The 20636-nt window shown below is 35.4% G+C and overlaps 1 protein-coding gene and 1 non-coding gene across 3 annotated transcripts; one reads left to right on the forward strand and one right to left on the reverse strand.

The window, feature by feature from the left end:
• Positions 1-385: 385 nt before the first annotated feature.
• LOC149242278 (U5 spliceosomal RNA) lies at positions 386-504 on the forward strand. Its single transcript, XR_016246853.1, has one exon. It is a non-coding gene; the product is annotated as a U5 spliceosomal RNA (small nuclear RNA).
• A 1357-nt stretch (positions 505-1861) lies between these two features.
• On the reverse strand, positions 1862-8933 carry LOC149242279 (uncharacterized). 2 transcript variants are annotated; one of them, XM_089367666.1, is made up of 5 exons: positions 8780-8933; positions 8514-8667; positions 5720-5768; positions 2239-2308; positions 1862-2056 (listed from the first exon to the last, which is right to left on the reverse strand). In XM_089367666.1, the coding sequence occupies exons 1-5, from the start codon at positions 8786-8788 to the stop codon at positions 1991-1993; spliced, it is 348 nt and encodes a 115-aa protein (XP_089223792.1). In that variant the 5' UTR covers positions 8789-8933; the 3' UTR covers positions 1862-1990. The 2 variants fall into 2 exon arrangements, with proteins under 2 accessions (XP_089223792.1, XP_089223793.1); XM_089367667.1 differs by lacking the exon at positions 5720-5768 and having other exon boundaries at positions 1990-2056.
• Positions 8934-20636: the final 11703 nt, after the last annotated feature.

Below are 20636 nucleotides of genomic sequence, written 5' to 3' on the forward strand. Positions count from 1 at the left end.
CTCTATTTTAAAACGTTAATACATGAAAAACAAAACATAAATTCACATATTGTCATATTTATAGTATAAAGTTTGAATGTGTAAACCATTCCATATATTTTACTTGCTGTTACGATTATGTGAAAATTCTTTAGATTTTATTTATTTTTATGATGATGAAAATACTAAGATGTGATGATGATGAAATACTTGGTTTTTATTGAATCAGATGCGCTGCTTTCTATTCCACCTGATCAAATTTACTAGAAATATCACTTTATGAATAAATAAAAGTGAGGTGTGTATGGTGATAGCCTGTCCCGTCCCGTCCCACATTCATTGTGATCTTAAGAAGCGACAGAGGACGGACTACAAATAAGCGGGCGATTGATGTTAACAGACACGGAGCCGTGTGGTCAACACAAAGCGAACTATTCTTTCGCCTTTTACTAAAGAATACCGTGTGTTGGCCACTCTTAGCGGCATACGCCAATTTTTGGAGGCTTCTCTCTCATTTCGAGATATGAAGCCCACAAAGCAAATACAAAGAGTAATCAATGGCATATATACTCGGACAAGTAATCAATGGCATATATACTCGTCAATTTGTCCGTATCTAGGTATCTTCCTTAGGAGCTATATTTCTCAGAGTTACTTGATGCATATGGTATACGTGTATGTAAGATCTTACGTTCTATGATATATGTGGTATGTATGTAAGATCCATCTGAAAAGTTTGGCTGAAGTTACATATTTTGCTAAGATATGGAAGTGACTTATATATGAAAGTGTGTTATCTGAAGATGATATGGAGCAATTTACTGATTTCATGTTGGTAATTAAATAGTCCAAAATCAAATACAAGCATATGTGCTTCTATTACTTACAAAAATGAGAGGTCCTTGGGAATTGGTTTTGTTCAATTTCCAAATATTTGCGAATCGAAAATCGGTTGACTCCCTTCATGAAGAAATAGTTTGTCTTGATAGACATGGGTCCATGTACCATGACTAGTTGCTGAAGTCTTCAATTGTGTCCCTGTTCAACTAAATCAGGCTGGGGATTTGCGTACTCCAATTTGACCTTATCATTCCAAATCTTCTGTTTTCACATAGACGGATCCTGTCAACGGTTGATCTGTTCGCTTCATTTATACATAAATATTCTGGGAACCAATTTTTGCTGTGTGAGGCCACATTTTTGCAATCAAGGAAGATTCTGACATACCACGCAGGCAAATAATGAGCGTTCCCATTGAACTTCACAGTGGCGTCATATACTTAACAAGAAATGTTCAACATATTTCCTGTCCCACCGAGTAAACATGCGCGTCTAGTCCAGGGCCAGAGATGCGTATTTCGGATCTACATTAACGAATGCTGCTTCACAAAATTTAATGGCTTTGTGTAGCTCACTAAGGTGATCCATTCAGGGTGCTTCAAAATGCTATATTCATCAGTGGAAGCATCATAGTCATAGCTATCAGTAATAAGAGGGCCTCCTGCTGAATAACCAAAATTTGTTCCTCCATCATACATATAATAGGTCTCTAATGCACCCTCGCTTTCGACGAACTGTGCAACAGAAAGCACATCCTTAACGATCATAATAATCACTAGCAATTGTCCTAAAAGGTACAAAGAGAGGCCGATAGGATTATTAAATTGGAATTATTGAATTTTTCATTTGTGGAAAACTCAACGGTTACAATGAATTCTTACAGTAATGCCACTGCATAGCAATTTGCAGTACCGCTGTTTTTCATGCTACATAGGCAGTGCTAAGGCAACGTTACAAGTGGTAAAGTGGGATACACGTATCTGAACATTTGAGAATATCAAAGATGAGATCCACATGAACTTGCAGAAGGACCACCAGGTGTTATAAGAGTTGCAACTTTGACACTTGTGTGCAACAATGTGAAAATTTACTTTAGAAGTTACTCCACAGTCATTGCATAAGATCCAAACCTGCTCAAATGACCGACGAGAAAGTGGTGAGGTATTTTCTCTCACGCTACCATCAGACAACTTACCATTTTGTTCTTATAAGCTTGAGGCATTGGAGTCAAAGCAACCTACATGACAAAAAAAAAATATCAGAATCCACTCGAGAAACTTAAAAAATCAATTGCCATTGGACGAAAGAAAATTTCAAATATGAGAAATCAAAATTAGCAAAAACACATCTAATAAGCTACTCTTTATACAACCCATTGCAAGTTGACTTCAAGATGTTCATCTTGTCGAAAATATCTACCTCTCGGTCAAGTTTCTCCCACAATTTAGACATATCACAGACAGATTTGGAGCACACTGGACAAGAAAATCTGCAAAGGAAAAACAAACATGTTAGAATGGCAAAGACATTTGAAATAAAATTAAAGCTGCTACAAGCTGTGACCACAGATCGCTGAAGAAGGTACCATCCATGGGCATATCAGTGCAAGTATATCTAGTATTGTGTAATAGTATAGGTAGACTGGAAACAAGAGGTTGTGAGCCAGGGCACAAAACAGGCCACATATGAAACTTACTGAAGTGTACCTACAGGATAACGCTTTAGGACGGTATTGCGTGTAAAGCCATAGGTGGACAAGAAGGGGATTATTGATCATGTGGAATAAAATCTCAATACAGGGATATGACTATTCCAGAATTCTGATAGACATGAGCAAAGCTAACTGATCATTAAGCGAAGTCAACTGATTTTTGATGGACATGAGCAAAGTCAACTGTTTGACTTTTATCATATCAAGCATATCAGGTATTCTACTATAATAAGATAGCTTGCCATCACATATATAACAACTACAAGGCAGGACACTGAAACCACTGATGTTGTTTTTATAAGAGCAAGAGAAAAATAACATAAATGCACCCGGTATAGCTAGGTAATCCGAAGCTAGCTTAGAAGTGGGTACTATTGGTCGGCTTTTTTCTTCCTCTGCTTCCCCTCTCTCCATTAGAAACAGTGAGCGTCCATACCGATGAAAATGAATCCATTACTATCTTTCTATGCTTTTGCGTTAGAATATAAAGGTCAGGTGCACTGGTTTCGTCATATCTCTCTACAGTTGGAAAGAGCCAGAGTGCTGAAGGCGGTCAATGGACTATGTGTGCATTGCGAGGCCGAATTCACAGGAATCAAGCGGTGGAAAGCCAGGAAACACACCAGATTGACGTGGGACGTTGCCCCCCATGGCGAAGAAGAGGTTGGTCTGTGTGTTGTGGTGTCTTTGTGGTTTTCTCCAGATATTGGGTCAAGGGTTCGAGCTTCTTAGAGACCGGGAAACCCCCAGCTCAACTGAACTGCTCTCACTCACTCTGTGTATGTTGTTTGGATTGGATTGCTAGTGGGTCAAATTTGACTGTGGGAAACGGGTCGTTGGCTGTGTGTAGGTTTTCTTCCAGTTATTAGCTCTAGAAGAACTACTCCAAAGGATACACGTCCATCTTCTTATTAACCTGGCCATACATGAAATATTCTGGAGCCAGATACCTGAAATATGATAGTAGCTAGTTTTATGAAGCCTTGATTATAAATGACATTTATTTTCCTAAGGAAAGAGTTGGTGTAAAGAAAGAAATGGATATTTACCCAAATGTACCTACAATATCACTACCTATTGTTGTTTCTCACCCCCTCGAGAATAGATTCACTAATGGATTCCCACAGTCTGAAATAGAATCCAAGGCATCAGAAGGTAAACCTAGGATACCCACTTATTCAAGACATGTTCTCTAGAGACTATCACTTTGCATTTAAGTAATTTCATTCATCCTCTTATGCAGATCTCAACAATTTTCCTTCAACCGATCAGTTTGGGTAGCTGCTTGAGGTACCGGAGAATAACGAAGATAAGCCTAAGTAGGATAATGACGATCAAGAAAGGTAGAGACTATCATCCACAGTTTGCAGTTCTGTAAAATAAAGAACATGACAAAGATTTTACTTAGAAAACAAGCTGTCAATAATGGGTTCCTGGAAGTAGTTGAATAGAAGCTACTTTGTTTTGTTTGGGTGATTATTATAAAAAGGTAATGATCAGTGAGTTTCTTTCCTTGCAACAGCTATGGACATAACCTTCCAGAGAGTCCATTTTCAAATCTTAATGGATCCAATCGTATTAAAACGGTATTAAATACTTCAGAGAAAACAGTGGGGAACATGCCCACTATTTCCAAAGCTTTAACACAAGCATCATCAACATCTGTTATCGATAAGGAACTTACTTGTTCTATATGCCTGGGTACTTAGAATATTCGTTTTTTTGACATTGTTATTTCAATGATTTATCTGTATTCTAACAACAGACAACAAAATCCGAAACTTCTACCTATAAGTCTATGTGCAGATGCCGTTGTGGAGCCGAAGCAATTAGCGTGTAGCCACTTCTTTTGTTTGAAATGTGTGCCAAAGGTGAGATAAACAAAGCACTCATTTGCATTATTAAATCAATATATTTTAACATATATAATTGATTTAGGCTGCCATTTCTGTGAATTCTGCTGGTGCAGGTAATTAAATTGTCTGAGGAGTGCCCTATTTGTGTGCAACACAAGGGCAACCAGGTCTTTAAACTTTCTGGAAGGAGAGATTTATAATTTGATTATTACCCTTGGGAAAGAGAGCCAGTCCCACACCAAATGAGTGGTAGTTATACAAAATATACATCATGATACTCAGCTTGGTCCATTTCTCAGATGGCACCGGGTCTAAAATATAAAACAATTTGAAAATGGTGCAAATGCAATCCTTTGTATCTATATGAAGATACAGATAATGTACACAGTGCTCTTCTAATCTATGTTGATTTAGATTCAATGATATTTGCCGGAGGGAATTCCATCTCCAACAAGGTTCATATTATGGATGGAATACCTATCATATAAGTACTGCCTTGACCAGATATGATGTCCATTTCCAACGTCAGAGAGATGTGAATTTTTGCAATATGCACTTATCATGGCACCAAAATTTATAGGCCTTAACATATTTTTGTTTGGCCTGCAGTAGAGACAAAAAAAACAGCAAGAATATCCATTCCAATCGACCATTACTTCCTGAGGTTCCTTCAATGACAAGACTGGAATCTTCAAGCTTCACAGTAATGGATTTTAATACCCTGATTTGACTCTAACTGAGCAGTTCTAAAAAGTTGCATAAAGTTTACAAAGCAGAAGCTATACTGTAGCTTTCTTCGATGAAAGGGAAAATTACCAACAACTTGAGTATATTTACAGACAAATATCTCAAACTTGGTAGTGAGAATATTACAGGTTTAGCCAGGGTAACTCCAAGACAGACCTAGCCAAAGATGTCCTTGTTCTCATGGACATTTAGTATGAAATTTAAGCACCTACTACGTTGGTATAATGATATAATCTGTCATACAGTTTCTATTACTGTAACTGCTCTTGCACACCTGCCACTTAATCCATATCATTATTACATAATCGCAAATTCAACCTTAATTTAATTCTTTTTTAACATGTTAGATTGATAACATCACAAGGTGAACCCTCAATGGCCAGTTTACTGTGATCATCAACTTTTAGCATATAATGAAAATTTTATGATATACAGTTGGCCTTATAACAGAAAACTTCTATGATAGACAGATAAAAAGTTTATACAGATATTTGAAAATTAGAAATTTGTAGAAAATTTTATAATAGCAAAAGCTGCAAATATTGAAAACAGTAACATTTTAACAAGATGGGAAAATGAAAAGAACCTTATTTTTGTTCCATTGGACCAACAGAAATAAATATCAGGTAGACAGCCTGTAAAAATATTGCACTGTAAAAAGGAGCATATAATAGGAAAATATCAAGATGAACAGTTACTTGCAAGAAAAATAAAGAAAACATAGGCTATTTCACATGAACGGAAAATTCAAAAATAAATACAGATAGCTAGCAATGCAATTTTATTCATATCATTATAGTTGTTAGGTTGTGATGAGCATCATATTTCCTACTTGAAATCATGCTTCACTGTCACTAGAATCCAAGGCCTTCCTTTGTGACTTTCTGGGCTATCCTGGTTGCAAATACAAAATTTATTTATTTGATCACATGATTCAGACTCCGCAACAGCTCAGGAAACCCAAAATGGAGAGTCAAATTGGGGACACAGAAAAATTCAGCAATAACTGGATTATTAAAAATTTAGGGATCATAAACACAACAATCAGGGATGATATACTTGGAAAAATCAGAAACAGAGGAAACTGAGCAAAACTTAGAAATATATTGCCAATTTTGGCCAAAAAGGAGCAAGTATTGACCAATATGTGGGTCCTACCACACAAAGGACGTATCAATTTTTTACTTTCTTTCACAGCTTGCTTGAAATAGATACCGGTGGTCTTAATATACTCTTCTGGAGAGAACACAAAATGAGGTAAATAATTATTGCATTTAAATAAAAATTTAATAGACATCAAACATTATGAAACTGCAAATTCTGGCTTCAAGGCATTCTGCAAGAGTTTCGGATGACTATCTTTGAAAAAAAAGGAAATGACCCTGCATACTGCTCTCTAAGGCATAAATTCTATAAAATTGTTCCATGCAAAAAAATAAGGCTAAAATACAAATCTTCCATACAGAGAACATGCACAAGAAAAAACTCCTATATGCAGATTTATATTTCAAATACTGAATATTACACAATATTGTTCCATGAAGAAGGATATGTATATATTTAAACTGCAAGCATTATATATCCACACTCCAATAAGAAAGATGGGGTAACCATACAATAAAACCGATCTTGTCTATGAAAAATAGGATCACCATTACCCATAAGATCTACAGCACTCTGTAGATGTCATGAGAAGTTTCCGGAACAGGGAACTGTGTTGACAACACAGTTATAAAATAAACTTCATGGGCTAGTCACAGAGTCAACAAAAGATGACTCCTGAGATAAAAACAAAAATAATTCTCGTCATCACATGATGCAAAGGATTTTTTCCTGTCATCGCATAATCCAGAGGGTCCTGCTGAATGAATAGGACATCGGGCAAAATTTGATGTTAACAATTCATAAATTCCACCAAAACGAAATAAACCTTCACCTGTGCCGGTTGGGCCATTTTAGGCGGCGTTTCTTTTCACCTCCACTGTGAAAAGAATTGTAAACGAATAAAAGATAAACACAAGATATCAAATCCATAATGACAAAATTGGTAAACTAATAAAAAATAAACACAAGATATCAGACCCAGGAATCCAAGGCAACAGGAAAAAGAAAAAAGGAAGAAAAAAAAAATGCAGAGGAAGCCATGCTTAAAATGGAGAGGAATCCAGGGCAACAGGAAAAAGGAAAAAAAAAAAATACAGAACCAGAAACACCTCAGTCGCATGTGAGGTGCACAGATGTCAAGCTTACGGTGTACCGTGAATGTGAAATAAGTATTGGAGACCTCGGCATCGTAAAATGTTCGCTGTACAGATGTGACGGTATCTCGGTAATTAGAGCTGGGCATGGAAGGATAATGTGGACTTGGAAAAAATACAGAACCAGAAACACCTCGGTCGCATGTGAGGTGCACAGATGTCAAGCTTACGGTGTACCGTGAATGTGAAATAAGTATTGGAGACCTCGGCATCGTAAAATGTTCGCTGTACAGATGTGACGGTATCTCGGTAATTAGAGCTGGGCATGGAAGGATATTGTGGACTTGGCTAGCCATGGTGAGAAATGTGTACCTTTCTGGCTCAGGCGTAACAAACTCTTGTGTTTCTGATCAACGCAGTAGGTTTTGGATTTTTTCCAAGTTACAGATCGCTTCAGATACTCTCAAAATCCAGTATAGTTGTGTGTGAACGGGGAATGTTCTCAATGTGGAATGGGAAATTTATGGCCTACAAATCGGTATATAATGAAATATTCTGGAGTAGGTAACATAAATTTTTGGCCACAGATTTATTTTTCAGGTTGAACAAGACAAAATATATGCAACAGAGCTTCATTTCAGAACATATTTCATGGAAAAATAAACTAAAATGTCCACTACCTAGAGTTTCTGTTGGGGATTTCACTGGGGAAAAAGTAAACATGCATATATGGGATTTACATAGCCTTGCTTGTTATGAATTTTATGGTCAGTAGACATATCGACTGCCTCATAGCAAAAACAGTATAAGCAAGTTCTGTAGGGCTTCGATGATCATATGTAAATTGCTGTTACTATCTCTTCTGTATTAATAAAAACAGACATTATATCTAATAAATCCAGGCGATGTTAGTGGGTCCATTGGGTCATCGTGCAGCAGTGAGTTGCACAAGGATGACCTAGATTCAAAACCATTCTATCCTAACACAATTTTGACATGAATTGTCCATAGAAAACTCTGACGGAATAATCATCCTTTCACGCCCTCTCTAATCAATAATAATACACTAACGAAGAAGAAAGTTCATGGAAATTTGTGCACTTACATTTTGGAGCCAAATAACTCCGACCTCGAAGACGTAGTGTCCATCTTTATCATCTTCACGCCATGGAGGAGAAATACCGCGCTGAACCGCAGGTCCCTTCTGACCACCGAACGCAGAAGGTGGAGGATGAGGAGGAGCATGCTCTAACCCTAGCCCTGCCGAAGAGGAAAGGATTCGAACCTGGTGCTGGGCATCATGGGCGCCACCATTATAGAGTAGCGTTTGCTGAGTCTACACACAGCCAGCGACCCGTTTCCCACAGTCAAATTTGACCCGCTAGCAATCCAATCCAAACAACATACAGAAAGCGAGTGAGAGCAGTTCAGTTGAGTTGGGAAGCTACCATATGCATCTTTCTCCGAAAACACAATGCGCCGAATAAGCTTCCGAAGAAAACGACACGAATTTAGCAGCAGAACCGTCTTCATCAATATCCATGAATACACGACGCAGCTCGCTTGCAGAACTCTACGGTTATCCCCGCTCTTTTCCCGATGCCACGTGTCGGCGTGAGATTGCAGAACTCTGCAGTTATGCCCACTCTGTTCCCGATGCCACGTGTCAGCATGAGAAAGAAAGGGACGACGAAAGTCTGTTTCAATAGGAAGGCCTATCGGCCTAACAAGTCTACAAAAAGATCAATCCTTCAAATCAAAAAATACTTCTCGACTACCAAAGGGTTTTCTGCAATAGAGACTAATAAATAGAGGTAGGAATTTGTGTAATAAATTATCTAACAACAAAGACTCTGAGATGACACCTACCAGTAGATTCAACAACAAAACTGCAGAGAGATGAAGAAAAGATTTAGGAACCACCTTCTCGCTTAAAGAGCTGGTTTTAGGTCCACGGGGTCTTGATGTGAATACGGGTTCAATTCTCTGCATCTGCATAATATGTTGGACATGATCAAGAATTTAGACCACCAAACTTAAAAAACACACTGTTACTTGAATATACTTGTTTTATATATATGTAAAACTAACATATATATATATTTCAATTCCAAAAGAAAAAAGTAATTAAATTCAGTTACTTCTTTTATATAACAAGTAATTCATTCCATTCTTAACATAAATTTATTTAACATTGAAAAGATATTAATAAAAATAAAAATATACAATGGTTTTCAATGAATATTTTCATAAGTATTATTAGAATTGTAAATTTAAATTGTGTAGTTTGATTGAGAATGACACTTACATTGTATCTATTTATATATTAAAAAATGCAATATATATATATAAAGTTTCTATAAGAATTAACTTTTTTGAAATAAATATTTTTTCCAAGTTTTGTAAGACGGTTTTTCATATATATGAGATTTGATCTTTATGGGGTTGTATAGCCGTGGTTAAAATGGATTTATAGTGGTTAGTTAAATTTAAATATAAAGTTTTGAAATATAATGTTCACTGATATAAATCATTATGTTAATTTATATAGTCAAATCAATTTATTTATCTATTTATATTTAGAAATATTTTCATTTTTAATTATATTTATAAATTAAATTTATTAAGTTTTATATACTTATTAATTATATGTTGTGGAATAGTGTTTATGGGTTTAATTGGTGACTGTTGTGATATGAAGTCTTTGTGAAGTTTATTTTAGGTTGTTGATTTCTAGGTTCACTTCAATTCCTAGATTCCTTCACCATTAATTTTGCTAATTATATATATTTTAAAAATGAACATATAGAATTTTTTTCATACTGAATATATAGTGGAAGATCCATCTTAATCTCTCATCTATCAAACATCTAAACACATCATCTATTAAACATCTAAAAACATTAAATATCTTGTTTTGATGATGAACCACACTCGTTGGTTCCAAAGGCGTCGACAAATGCTCTATCATTTTCTCATAAACTTGATATGGATCACAGAAGCCTAAATTCAACGAGATTAAATATCTTAATATGAAAATATTTTTTCAAATTTTGTATTGTAAAAAAAATTTAACCTTTATTTTATCCTTTTAACATTTAATAGATTTAAAATTAAGATAAAATCTATAATAATAATTATTTCATTAATTAATTTTATAATTAGAAAAAAATATTAAATTTTGACCCGAGAAGATATCTAGAGATTGGAGAGAGATTATGGAAAAGTTGTGTGGTTGCTTTCTCTTTTGGGGAGAGTTGTACTTGTTCAGTGAACTAGAGGTGATATGTGTCTGCGTGGTGTAAAGAATCAGTGTGTTGTTGTTGGTCTTCTCACCCTGATCTGCGTGGTGTAAACGATTATGGAGCAGCGGATCTATGTTGTGGATTTATCCATAGATTTGTTTTTCCCTTTACAATGATGTGCTCTCAGGCTGACTCTCTTGTCGAAAGCAGTGAAGATCATTAGAGTAGTTGATTTAATGAATCGCGTGCTGTGAAAGAAAAACAAACCGACTGCTATCTAAATAGATCTCTTTATTGTGATCTGCACCCTCACAAACTCACTGTAAACACGATAGCATAAGAGTTCAGATCACGGTAGCGTAAGAGTTCGGTTCTCTTGCAGGTGGAAATAAAGGCACATTTCTTGTTGTGTTCTTTCAAGAGGGAGGCAAGAAAATATAGTTTGTTGTTGTGGCGAGCGAGAATAATCTGATCCGCTCAAATCTCAAACGTCAACGCTCTGAAGGAGAATCATCATCAATGCTAATTTCATAGCTACTTTGTAACGTATTTTCAGAGCAAAAATATTGTTAGGTTGTGGTCTCTAGCCACTGCGAATACGCAGATCCTCGCGATAGGATATCGCAGAACTGATCCGTCGTTTCTTCCATGATGGCGTTTTCCAATCTACACACAAGACTGCGATGATTTGCAGCCTCGATGAATTTGAATCCCAACTAATTCTTCATCGCATGCGTGAAGGAAATATGACAAATCAAGGAGGTGAAGATCTTGGGAGGCAATTGGGAGCTTCAAGAGTGCATAAATCAGGGCTTGTGTGATTGCTTTACTATTATTGATTGTGGGTTTGTTTATATGTTTGTTCATGTGTACAAGTGTGTCTATGTTTGTCTTGTGCGAGTTAGAGTAGTTTTATATTTTGGTTATATGTTTGTGTTGTGTGAGTTAAAGTAGTTTTATAATAAAAAGGATTTGGTTGTTTTTAAAGTGGAAGCCTTGGTGTTTGAAACATCGATTCTTGTGTGTTTTTATTGGTTTTTAAAAGGGTTGGTTGTTTTTCAACTTGAAGCCCAGGTGTATGAAACATCATTTCCTATGTAAGGTCAAGTTGTTTAATCAACTTTTGAACATATTCAGTATCCAAACCTCTATCATCATTTCCTATTTAAGGTCAAGTTGTTTGATCAACTTTTGAACACATTCAGTGTCCAAACCTCCATCCTAACAACTGAAGGATAACCGAAAGAGAAATATCCGACAGATGGTGGTTGGTCCATATGATGTTTCATTACTTACGACTCTTATCGTGGAAGCCTGATGAGCCGAGGTGTCAATATTGTTGATCTTGCAAATTTCATCAATTATGGTCAGAAACAGTTATGTTTTAAATGGAAGTCAAGTAACAACTCGAAGATGTGGTGGTGAAAGAGGGGAGTTTGCGAGATTCCAAACTGAATGTGAGCGCTGATGAAAAGTAGTCAAACAAATATCATATTGTTGTTGTAATATGTTTTCCATGTAAGCATTGAGGGAGGGCGTTGGAAGTGATGCTTCCATGTCATGTGTAGTCGTCATTAGGAGTTATGAGGAATCAGTCTAGAAGTCGTTGTTTCTAATGTATGAGTTGAAGTCATTATATAGAGGTGTTGAAGTCAGTGTATTATGTCTTATATAATTGTAATTGTCGTGATCAATAATATATTGAAGTGTGATTTGTGTTGTGTCCAATTGCCTTCTATGCTCTCGATCTCAATTTCTAATATCGTAAGAGCGATTACAGAACACAAATCTCATTTGATACTTTTATTGATCATCAGTGTAAATAAATAAGACACAAATCACTGACTTCGACACAACTAGATCATCATTACAACTCACACATTGGAAGCACGAACTTCTAGACTGACTCCTCGTAACTCCTAATGACAACTACACATGACATGGAAGCATTACTTCCAACATTCTCCCTTAATACTTACACGAAAAACATTGAAGACATTGAAAACACATATTACAACAACAAAGATAAACTTTGTCTCGCTGGTCTTCTCACACATTAGAAACATGAACTTCTAGACTGACTCCTCGTAACTCCTAATGACAACTACACATGACATGGAAGCATTACTTCCAACATCCTCCCTTAATGCTTACATGAAAAACATTGAAAACACATATTACAACAACAAAGATAAACTTTGTCTGGCTGGTCTTCATCGACACTCACATCCACTCTGGAAACTCGTAAATTCTCTTTCACCACCACATCTTCGCACTGTTACTTGACTTCCATTTAAAACATAACCGCCTCTATCCACTCTGGAAACTCGTAAATTCTCTTTCACCACCACATCTTCGAGCTGTTACTTGATTTCCATTTAAGACATAACCGCCTCTGAATCGTTGATGAAAATTGCAAGATCAACAATATTGACACCTCGACTGTGGGGGCTTCCGCGATAAGAGCTATCAAGTAATGAACCATCCTATGGACCGACTGCCATATGTTGGATATTTCACTTTTGGCTATCCATCAGTTGGTAGGATGGAGGTCTGGATACTGAATGTGGTCAAAAGTTGATCAAACAACTTGACCTTACAAAAATTAATGTTTCAAGCACTGAGGCTTCCAATTTAAAAACTAACCCTTTTTAATCAAAACAAACATATCAACATCTAAATACAGTACTCGCTTACATAGAATTGTCGAGCACAAAAATAAAAAATAAAATAAACTAAGAGTTTGTCATCTCCCAATACTTTAAAAAAGACCACCAGGTAAATTGACGCAGAAAGTAAGTTTTGGCAGTGCTGGACATGGCTCAATAATCCACTATCAACTTAAACTCATTGATCACACTATTGGCCCTCAACCCAAACAAGTGTAAATAACTTATGTACGTCCTGCCGATCAGAAAAAATATGTTGATCTCGGAATCCATCCGCGTTTCATCATCCTCGAAGCATTCTTCAATAAAACTCACACAACGAGATGGCTACTTCAGATCCGATGGAATCCCGAAGGCGTTCATCTTCGAGCTCACAGCAGATCCAGTTAAAGCCCAAGGTGGAGAAGAAGCACCCATGTGAAGGCCAAACTTCAATTTTATCTCAAATTTATATCGAATTCCTTAGCGAACAAGAAAATCTTCTGATGCAAAATCGCCTTTCCTTTTAGGATTAATGCTGCTGTAGTCTTCTCCTTCATTACCCATATGGCTTATGACAGATCTGCAATCTCGTTCCTTTGGTGATGCTGACGATGGGCTACGACTGGAAGAGTATTGCAAGCGATGCACTCGGATTACCTTTGAAACAACCGATGCATTCCTATGCTTAATTGGTGCGTTGAAACAATGACTACTCCCCTGTGAGCCGCCACAGTGATAAAATATTCTTTGCGATAAAGTCTGCAACAATTTTTGGAAATTTTGCTGTACGGTTTTTCAATTGATTGAAACAACGAAATTTTCTCCACATTGAAATGAAGACAATCCATGCGACATCCATATTTTGAAGCACCTGTTGTGATTTGAAGAAACCTGCAGTTTCTAAATTCCACGCAGCATAAAATATCTTGTTTATATGATACTGCAACGAGCATCTACGTACAACACTAATTGTTGATAAATTTCAAAGTCATCCACAAATGGTCAGATTTCAATAAGGGATTTGAGATCTGGATATTTCAGCAAATTGTTGGACGTTTTCTTCAAAGAATGACAAATTTCATCCTCCTCTTACACACAACACGCGCACACTCAAAAATATTTATAAAGACACATATTTAACAATCATTCTCAAAACAGCAATCTGTTATACTACATTTAAGAAAAAAAAAAAAAAAAAATCCACTTTCCTACCTTATTCTTATTTACAAAGGATTAGTTGTTATGGTGTTCACATTTTTTTAGTTTTTCAGCAGGGAATTGAGCTAGAACAAGCTTGCTAGAACAAGCTTTAGATACTAAAAAAAATAGAAAAGAGAGCAAAGAGCAATTACACACAACACAAATCTCATTTGATATTTTTATTGATCACCATAAATACAAATATATAAGACACACATCAATGATTTCTTCACAACTAAATCATCATTATGACTCACACATTAGAAACAAAAACTTCTAAAGTGACACCTGGTAACTACTAATGACAACTACACCACACACTTTAAGACTAAATCATAACTTCAGTCAGACCACTTTATTCATTCAAATTTTTTCACACATTAACACCCAACTTCAAATATGAAAATGAACAATCCCATTTGTTCCAGATATGAAAATGGAATTAAATATATAACATGAAGAAAAAGGCAACACTCCAATAAACCTAATTTTAACAACTTCAAACGTGAAAATGAACAATTCCGTTTGTTGCAGATATGAAAAATGGAGTTAAATATATGACATAAAGAGAAGGTCAACGCTCCACTAAAGCTAATTTTAACCCGAAGAAAGAGGAATATATGACATGAAGAGAAGAGCAACACTCCAATAAACCTAATTTTAACAACTTCAAATGTGAAAATGAACAATCCCGTTTGTTACAGATATGAAAATGGAGTTAAATATACGACATGAAGAGAAGGGCAACGCTGAGTAAACCTAATATTAACCCGAAGAAAGAGGAAGTTCATGAATCCTCCAACTTACATGTATATGTTAATTCACTAAGGGCATTGACATTTTCAGTAAAAAATCTACTTTATATTTGTAATTTTCATGTCTTTGTTTAAATTACTTCAAAACATACAGAAATAACTTTGATTGAAAGTACATAATCTTTTTTTAATCGTAACTTCTTATTCACAAGGTACCAAGGAGATTACACTCTGTATACATACTGAAAGGTATGTTTCAAGATCTGTTGTTCAAGATTTCAAAATTTGTTAAACCAAAAAGATTGTAATAAAATCTGCAATGGGTTACTGCGCTTTTCCAGTTATCAAAACTAATAATGGCACTATTACACAAAATGACTAAAGCAACAAAACACATTTGAAGTAATTAATCTTATTAAAAAAGGTTAATTAATTATTAAATTGAAGTACTTAATCTTATTAAAAAGGTTAATTATTAAAAGTGATCATTTATTATTAAAAGTAGTCACTACTATTTTTATTGAATAAGAATTTAGCTATAAATAAATAATTTTTGAAGTAATTAATCCTATTAAAAAGGTTCATTAATTATTAATTTGAAATACTTAATCTTATTAAAAAGGTTAATTCTTAAAGGTGGTCAGTACTATTTTTATTGGGTAAGAATTTAGCTAAAAATAAATAATTTTTTGGATTTCAGGATATTTTGATTTGTTTTTAAGTTATATGTTTATTTTTTTTAAATAATTTAACTTATCAAAAATTGAAAAAAAAAACACAAAATTTGAAACTTTATGTACTATTATTAGAAAAATAAATTAATTAATAATTAAATAAATTGATTTATTTTCTTAAATTGACCGGATTTTGTATTTTTTTCCATGAAGTAAGAATTTTGCATAAACTCATACAATAATATAAAATTGTTAAGAACAAAATCTATATTAAAAAAATGATTTAGCCAACTCTTTTTTCTAAGATGTTATTTTACATTATCGTGTTAATAATGCTAACTATCTTTCTTGACCTTTTATTAGGCGGAAAGATCTACCAAATTCTATTTTATCTAAAAATACAGTCAAAATATTTAATAATCAATATGTTAGGTCAATTATCCAAAACATTTTAACAATTTACAAAAAAAATGTTAGTTTCTATTTATAGGGTTTTCAATGTTTTTATTTAACTCAAGATCTACCAAGTTCCGAGAGGATCAAATCTCTTTTCATAGATATTTGATAGAGATTTGATCCTTAACTAGCCTAGATCCATCTAAACTCTCCAGATCTACCAAGCTCTGAGAGGATCAAATCTCTTTGCAAAGAAAATTGATAGAGATTTGATCCTTAACTATCAAATCTCTTTGCAAAGAAATTTGATAGAGATTTAATCCTCAACTAGTCTAGATCCATCTGAACTCCAGATCTACCAAGCTCCAAGAGGATCAAATCTCTTTGCAAAGAAATTTGATAGAGATTTGATCCTTAACTTGCCTAGATCCATCTGAACTCCAGATCTACCAAGCTTCGAGAGGATCAAATCTCTTTGCAAAGAAATTTGATAGAGATTTTATCCTTAACTAGCCTAGATCCATCTGAACTCGATCTACCAAGCTTCGAGAGGATCAAATCTCTTTGCAAAGTAATTTGATAGAGATTTGATCCTCTCGGTGCTCGATAGATCCGAAGTTTAGATAGATCTAGGCTTGTTTAATTTCCTATTTTAAATAGGCTCTATTCCACATGAATACCATGAGTCAATACCATAGGTTCTCATCAACCTGAAGCTCAATATGGGTAGATTCAGAGTTTAGATAGATCTATGCTTGTTTAGTTTCCTCCTTTAAATAGGCTATATTCCATATGAATACCATGGGTCAATACCATAGGTTTTCATCAACCGCGAGATCAAAACCACCAAACGAAGTCAAGATTACTTTATTATTTTAAAGTTATTTTTATTATAATGTAGAGTTATTTTTATTTTGTTCTCATTGAGTAAAAAAACCACTAGTAACTTGACCAAGTCAAGTTTATAGTTATGTTTTTTTTACCCTTTTAATTAAGTTGAATGTTTGAAAAAAAATGTAATATGAACAAGGGTCATATGAAATGGATTATGGTTTATTTAGGCATGTGATATTGATAAGCCATTGTACAGGCCCATGGTATTGTAACAAATCCTATTTAGTGCATCCAAAGATGTATTTTACATGCAATATGAGGGAAATGTGTGATTATGTCAACATGTAGTTGACTAATGTCCTTAAAATAATAATAAAATATTCTCTATATAGAAAAATGTATGTAATAAAAAATTTAAATGAATATGCACATTTAGTTAGTTTTAATTAAAAGTATTATAAAACATCAATAATCTTATCGTCACTATATTTTTTTTGCTTGGGCTACGCACGCGAGCCTGTTGCTTGACCTAGCGGGTTCCCTCTCTACAACACAGTCACCACTCAGCAGCCTCCTGCTGCTGGGATCTTAGAGCCTATGGATCCCTCAGAGGAGGGTGATCCTCTACCAGATCGACTCCAAGGAAATGAAGAAGCTACTGAAGCGTTTGCCTCCCTTATAGCAGCGATAGGACCTCCAAGAATCAGGCCAACAATAAACAAGTTTGTTAAAAAGCTCGATGATATTCCAGAAATATCCCTTCCTCCTGCTCTTCCTCGCAGAGCATCTTTGTCACTCGTTGAACGTGGTCTAGTGGGTCAGTTCATTGGGCTATGGTCGTCCCTCAAAACTGTTCAAAAATGGGTTGAAAGAAACTGGAGCTCAACCATCAACGGGAAAATCGCAATAAGGTTCTGCGGAAGGGGATACTATACCTTTCATTTTGAAACTAAGGAAGATAGAGATCTGATCTTTAGAAATGGCCCATATTTCATGGATACCAGAGGACTATATCTAAACTGATGGACCCCAGATTTTGATCCTGAAATGGATGTGCCAAGTGCAGTGCCAGTATGGGTCAGATTACCCCACCTCCCTTTACACTACTGGGGAGATGAGTCAGTAAAGGCCATAGGAAATGCAGTAGGAAAATATATAGATAGATGTGAACCGAAGGACAATATGCATGCATGTGCCAGAATATGCGTGGAAGTGGATCTAGGAAAAGGACTTCCAGAAGTGATAAATATTAAGGTCGACCAATGGACGCACATACAATAGTTGGACTATGAGCAGATTCCATTCAAATGCAAGGTATGTCACGAATATGGTCATTTTGCAAATAGATGTTCTAAAAAAAAGAAAGTGAAAATGTTGAGGAACAAGAAAATAAATGGGAGCAAGTAAAAAGAAAAAAACCCACCAACAAGCAACCCCCCCACCATCTTCGCAACCCCAGGAATCAAATGAAACTTCCTCACCATCTCCCTCCACTGCCATCCCCTCACACCTCACAAATTCGAACCCCTTTGGGCCACTGGAAGATACCACAGATCCCCCCTCACCCAGATCCCCAACGCATTCTCCCAACCCCCTTACTCTCTCCACCATCCCTTCAATCCCTCGTTCCCTGCTCCCCCCCCACCATCAGTGGATCATATCCTAACTAGAAACCAAGCCAAAGAGACCATACAAATCAATGAACATTAAAAAAAAAAAAAAAAAAAAAAAAAAAAAAAAGCAAGCAAAAAATCCAATAAGGAAATAAGGGATGAAGCAGCGGCCAAAGAGATGGCTTTAGGTACTCAGCAACCAATGGAATCCTTCCTAGGGAAAAATATAGGAAACAATGAGAAAAATCAGTAAGGAGGGAGGGGCATCGCTAACCAACAAACGAATAAATAATGATAGTGGTCTCTTGGAACTGTCGTGGTCTGGGCACATCCTACAAAACAAATGCAGTAAGAGACATCCTAATGAAAGAAGAGCCGAATATTTTCATGATCCAAGAGACCAAAACAAACAGTCAAGAAACTGGAAAAATGATATAAAAGCTAAAAAATTATGAAGGAATAGCGCTTGAGGCAACAGAAGCCTCAGGAGGAATCCGCACCATTTGGGAAAAAAGGAAATGGGAAATGACAAATCAAAAAATTGGCAAGCATTGTATTAAAACAGATTTAAAGGATCTTAGCACAAAGGAAACTACAACATCATAAACATATATGCTCCAAATCATTATAAAGAAAAATAACAATGTTGGAACTTAGTGAAAAAGGTACTAACAGAAAGACAAAATGGGAAAATAATTTTGGGAGGTGATCTAAACTTGGTAAGAAAGATAGAAGAAAAAATTGGAGGGACTTATCATGCAGATATGTCAAGAAAAGCTCTGGAAGAAATAATGGAGCAACATAATCTAATTGATATTCCGCCAAGTAACAGGAAATACACATGGAGCAACAAGAGAGTGGGTAAGAACAATATAAAGAAGAGGCGGGATAGAATTTTAGTGCAAAAAAATACAACAACTGATTACACCTCTGTAAAATCCAAAATTATTCATACAACAGCTTTGAACCATAAGCCAATAGCTCTTATTCTAGGCAAACTGGACAACCAAGGTCCTCTTCCATTTAGATACAATTTGATCTGGGACAACAATGAAGATTTCAGAAATCAAATCAAAGAGGGATGGGCACAAAACATTACAGGATCTCCCAATTATGTATGAGAAACAAAATTGAAAAATATGAGGGTAAAACTAAAAATATGGGCAAGAGAGAATAAAATTAAAAAAAATAAAATAAAGGAAAATAGAGCTGCAAAAAAGATGGACAGCATGTAAGAAGAAAAGGAAAATAAAGAGGAGGACAAGGAGGATTATTTGAAAAAAATGAATTATTTTGGGAAATATACAAGCAGAATAAAAAGGAAGAAGAAGAGCTCAGATTGAAATCCAGATGTCTTTGGTTGAAAGCATGGGATAAAAATATTGCCTTCTTTCACAACACAATGAAAATTAGAAGAGCCAGAAATCAGATAGACCAAATTAAAGTGGATGGACAAGAAATAAAGGGAGTGGAGGAATTAAAAAAAGCAGCACATAACCACTTCAAAGAGCTATTAACAACAAATGAACAACCAACAGATAATGAGGATTTTCTACAACACATCCAAAAAAAATAAGTGATGAACAAAATTCAGAAATAAACAAAGAAATCTCTGAAGAAGAAGTGCTGGCAGCAATATGGAGTCTTCATCCAGACAAGGCTTCAGGGCCAGACGGGTTCACAATCGCCTTCTATAGGCAGCACTGGAATATCATAAAAAAAGACTTCATGAGAATGACAAAAAATGTATTAAAAAAAATGGGAGGAAACACAAAATCCTCATATCTGGCTCTCATTCCTAAGGAACCCAACCCAACAACTTTCAACAGATTTAGACCAATATCTCTCTACAATTCCTCTTACAAAATTCTCACAAAAATTATTGCCAATAGAATCAAGAGAGTTCTCCCTGAAGTAATCTCTGAAAACCAGGGCGG

The sequence above is a fragment of the Pinus tabuliformis genome, chromosome 8 (assembly GCF_031772625.1).
Source record: "Pinus tabuliformis cultivar Carrire ecotype Pingquan chromosome 8, CPIR1, whole genome shotgun sequence".
Classification (NCBI taxonomy): domain Eukaryota; kingdom Viridiplantae; phylum Streptophyta; class Pinopsida; order Pinales; family Pinaceae; genus Pinus; species Pinus tabuliformis.

Coding starts and splice junctions, on each gene's coding strand:
- LOC149242279 (XM_089367666.1), bottom strand. Junction 5,769..8,513: donor GGGACCTGCGGTTCAGCGCG/GTATTTCTCCTC, acceptor ATATTTTTACAG/GCTGTCTACCTGATATTTAT. Junction 2,309..5,719: donor TCCAATGGAACAAAAATAAG/GTTCTTTTCATT, acceptor TTTCCTTTGCAG/ATTTTCTTGTCCAGTGTGCT.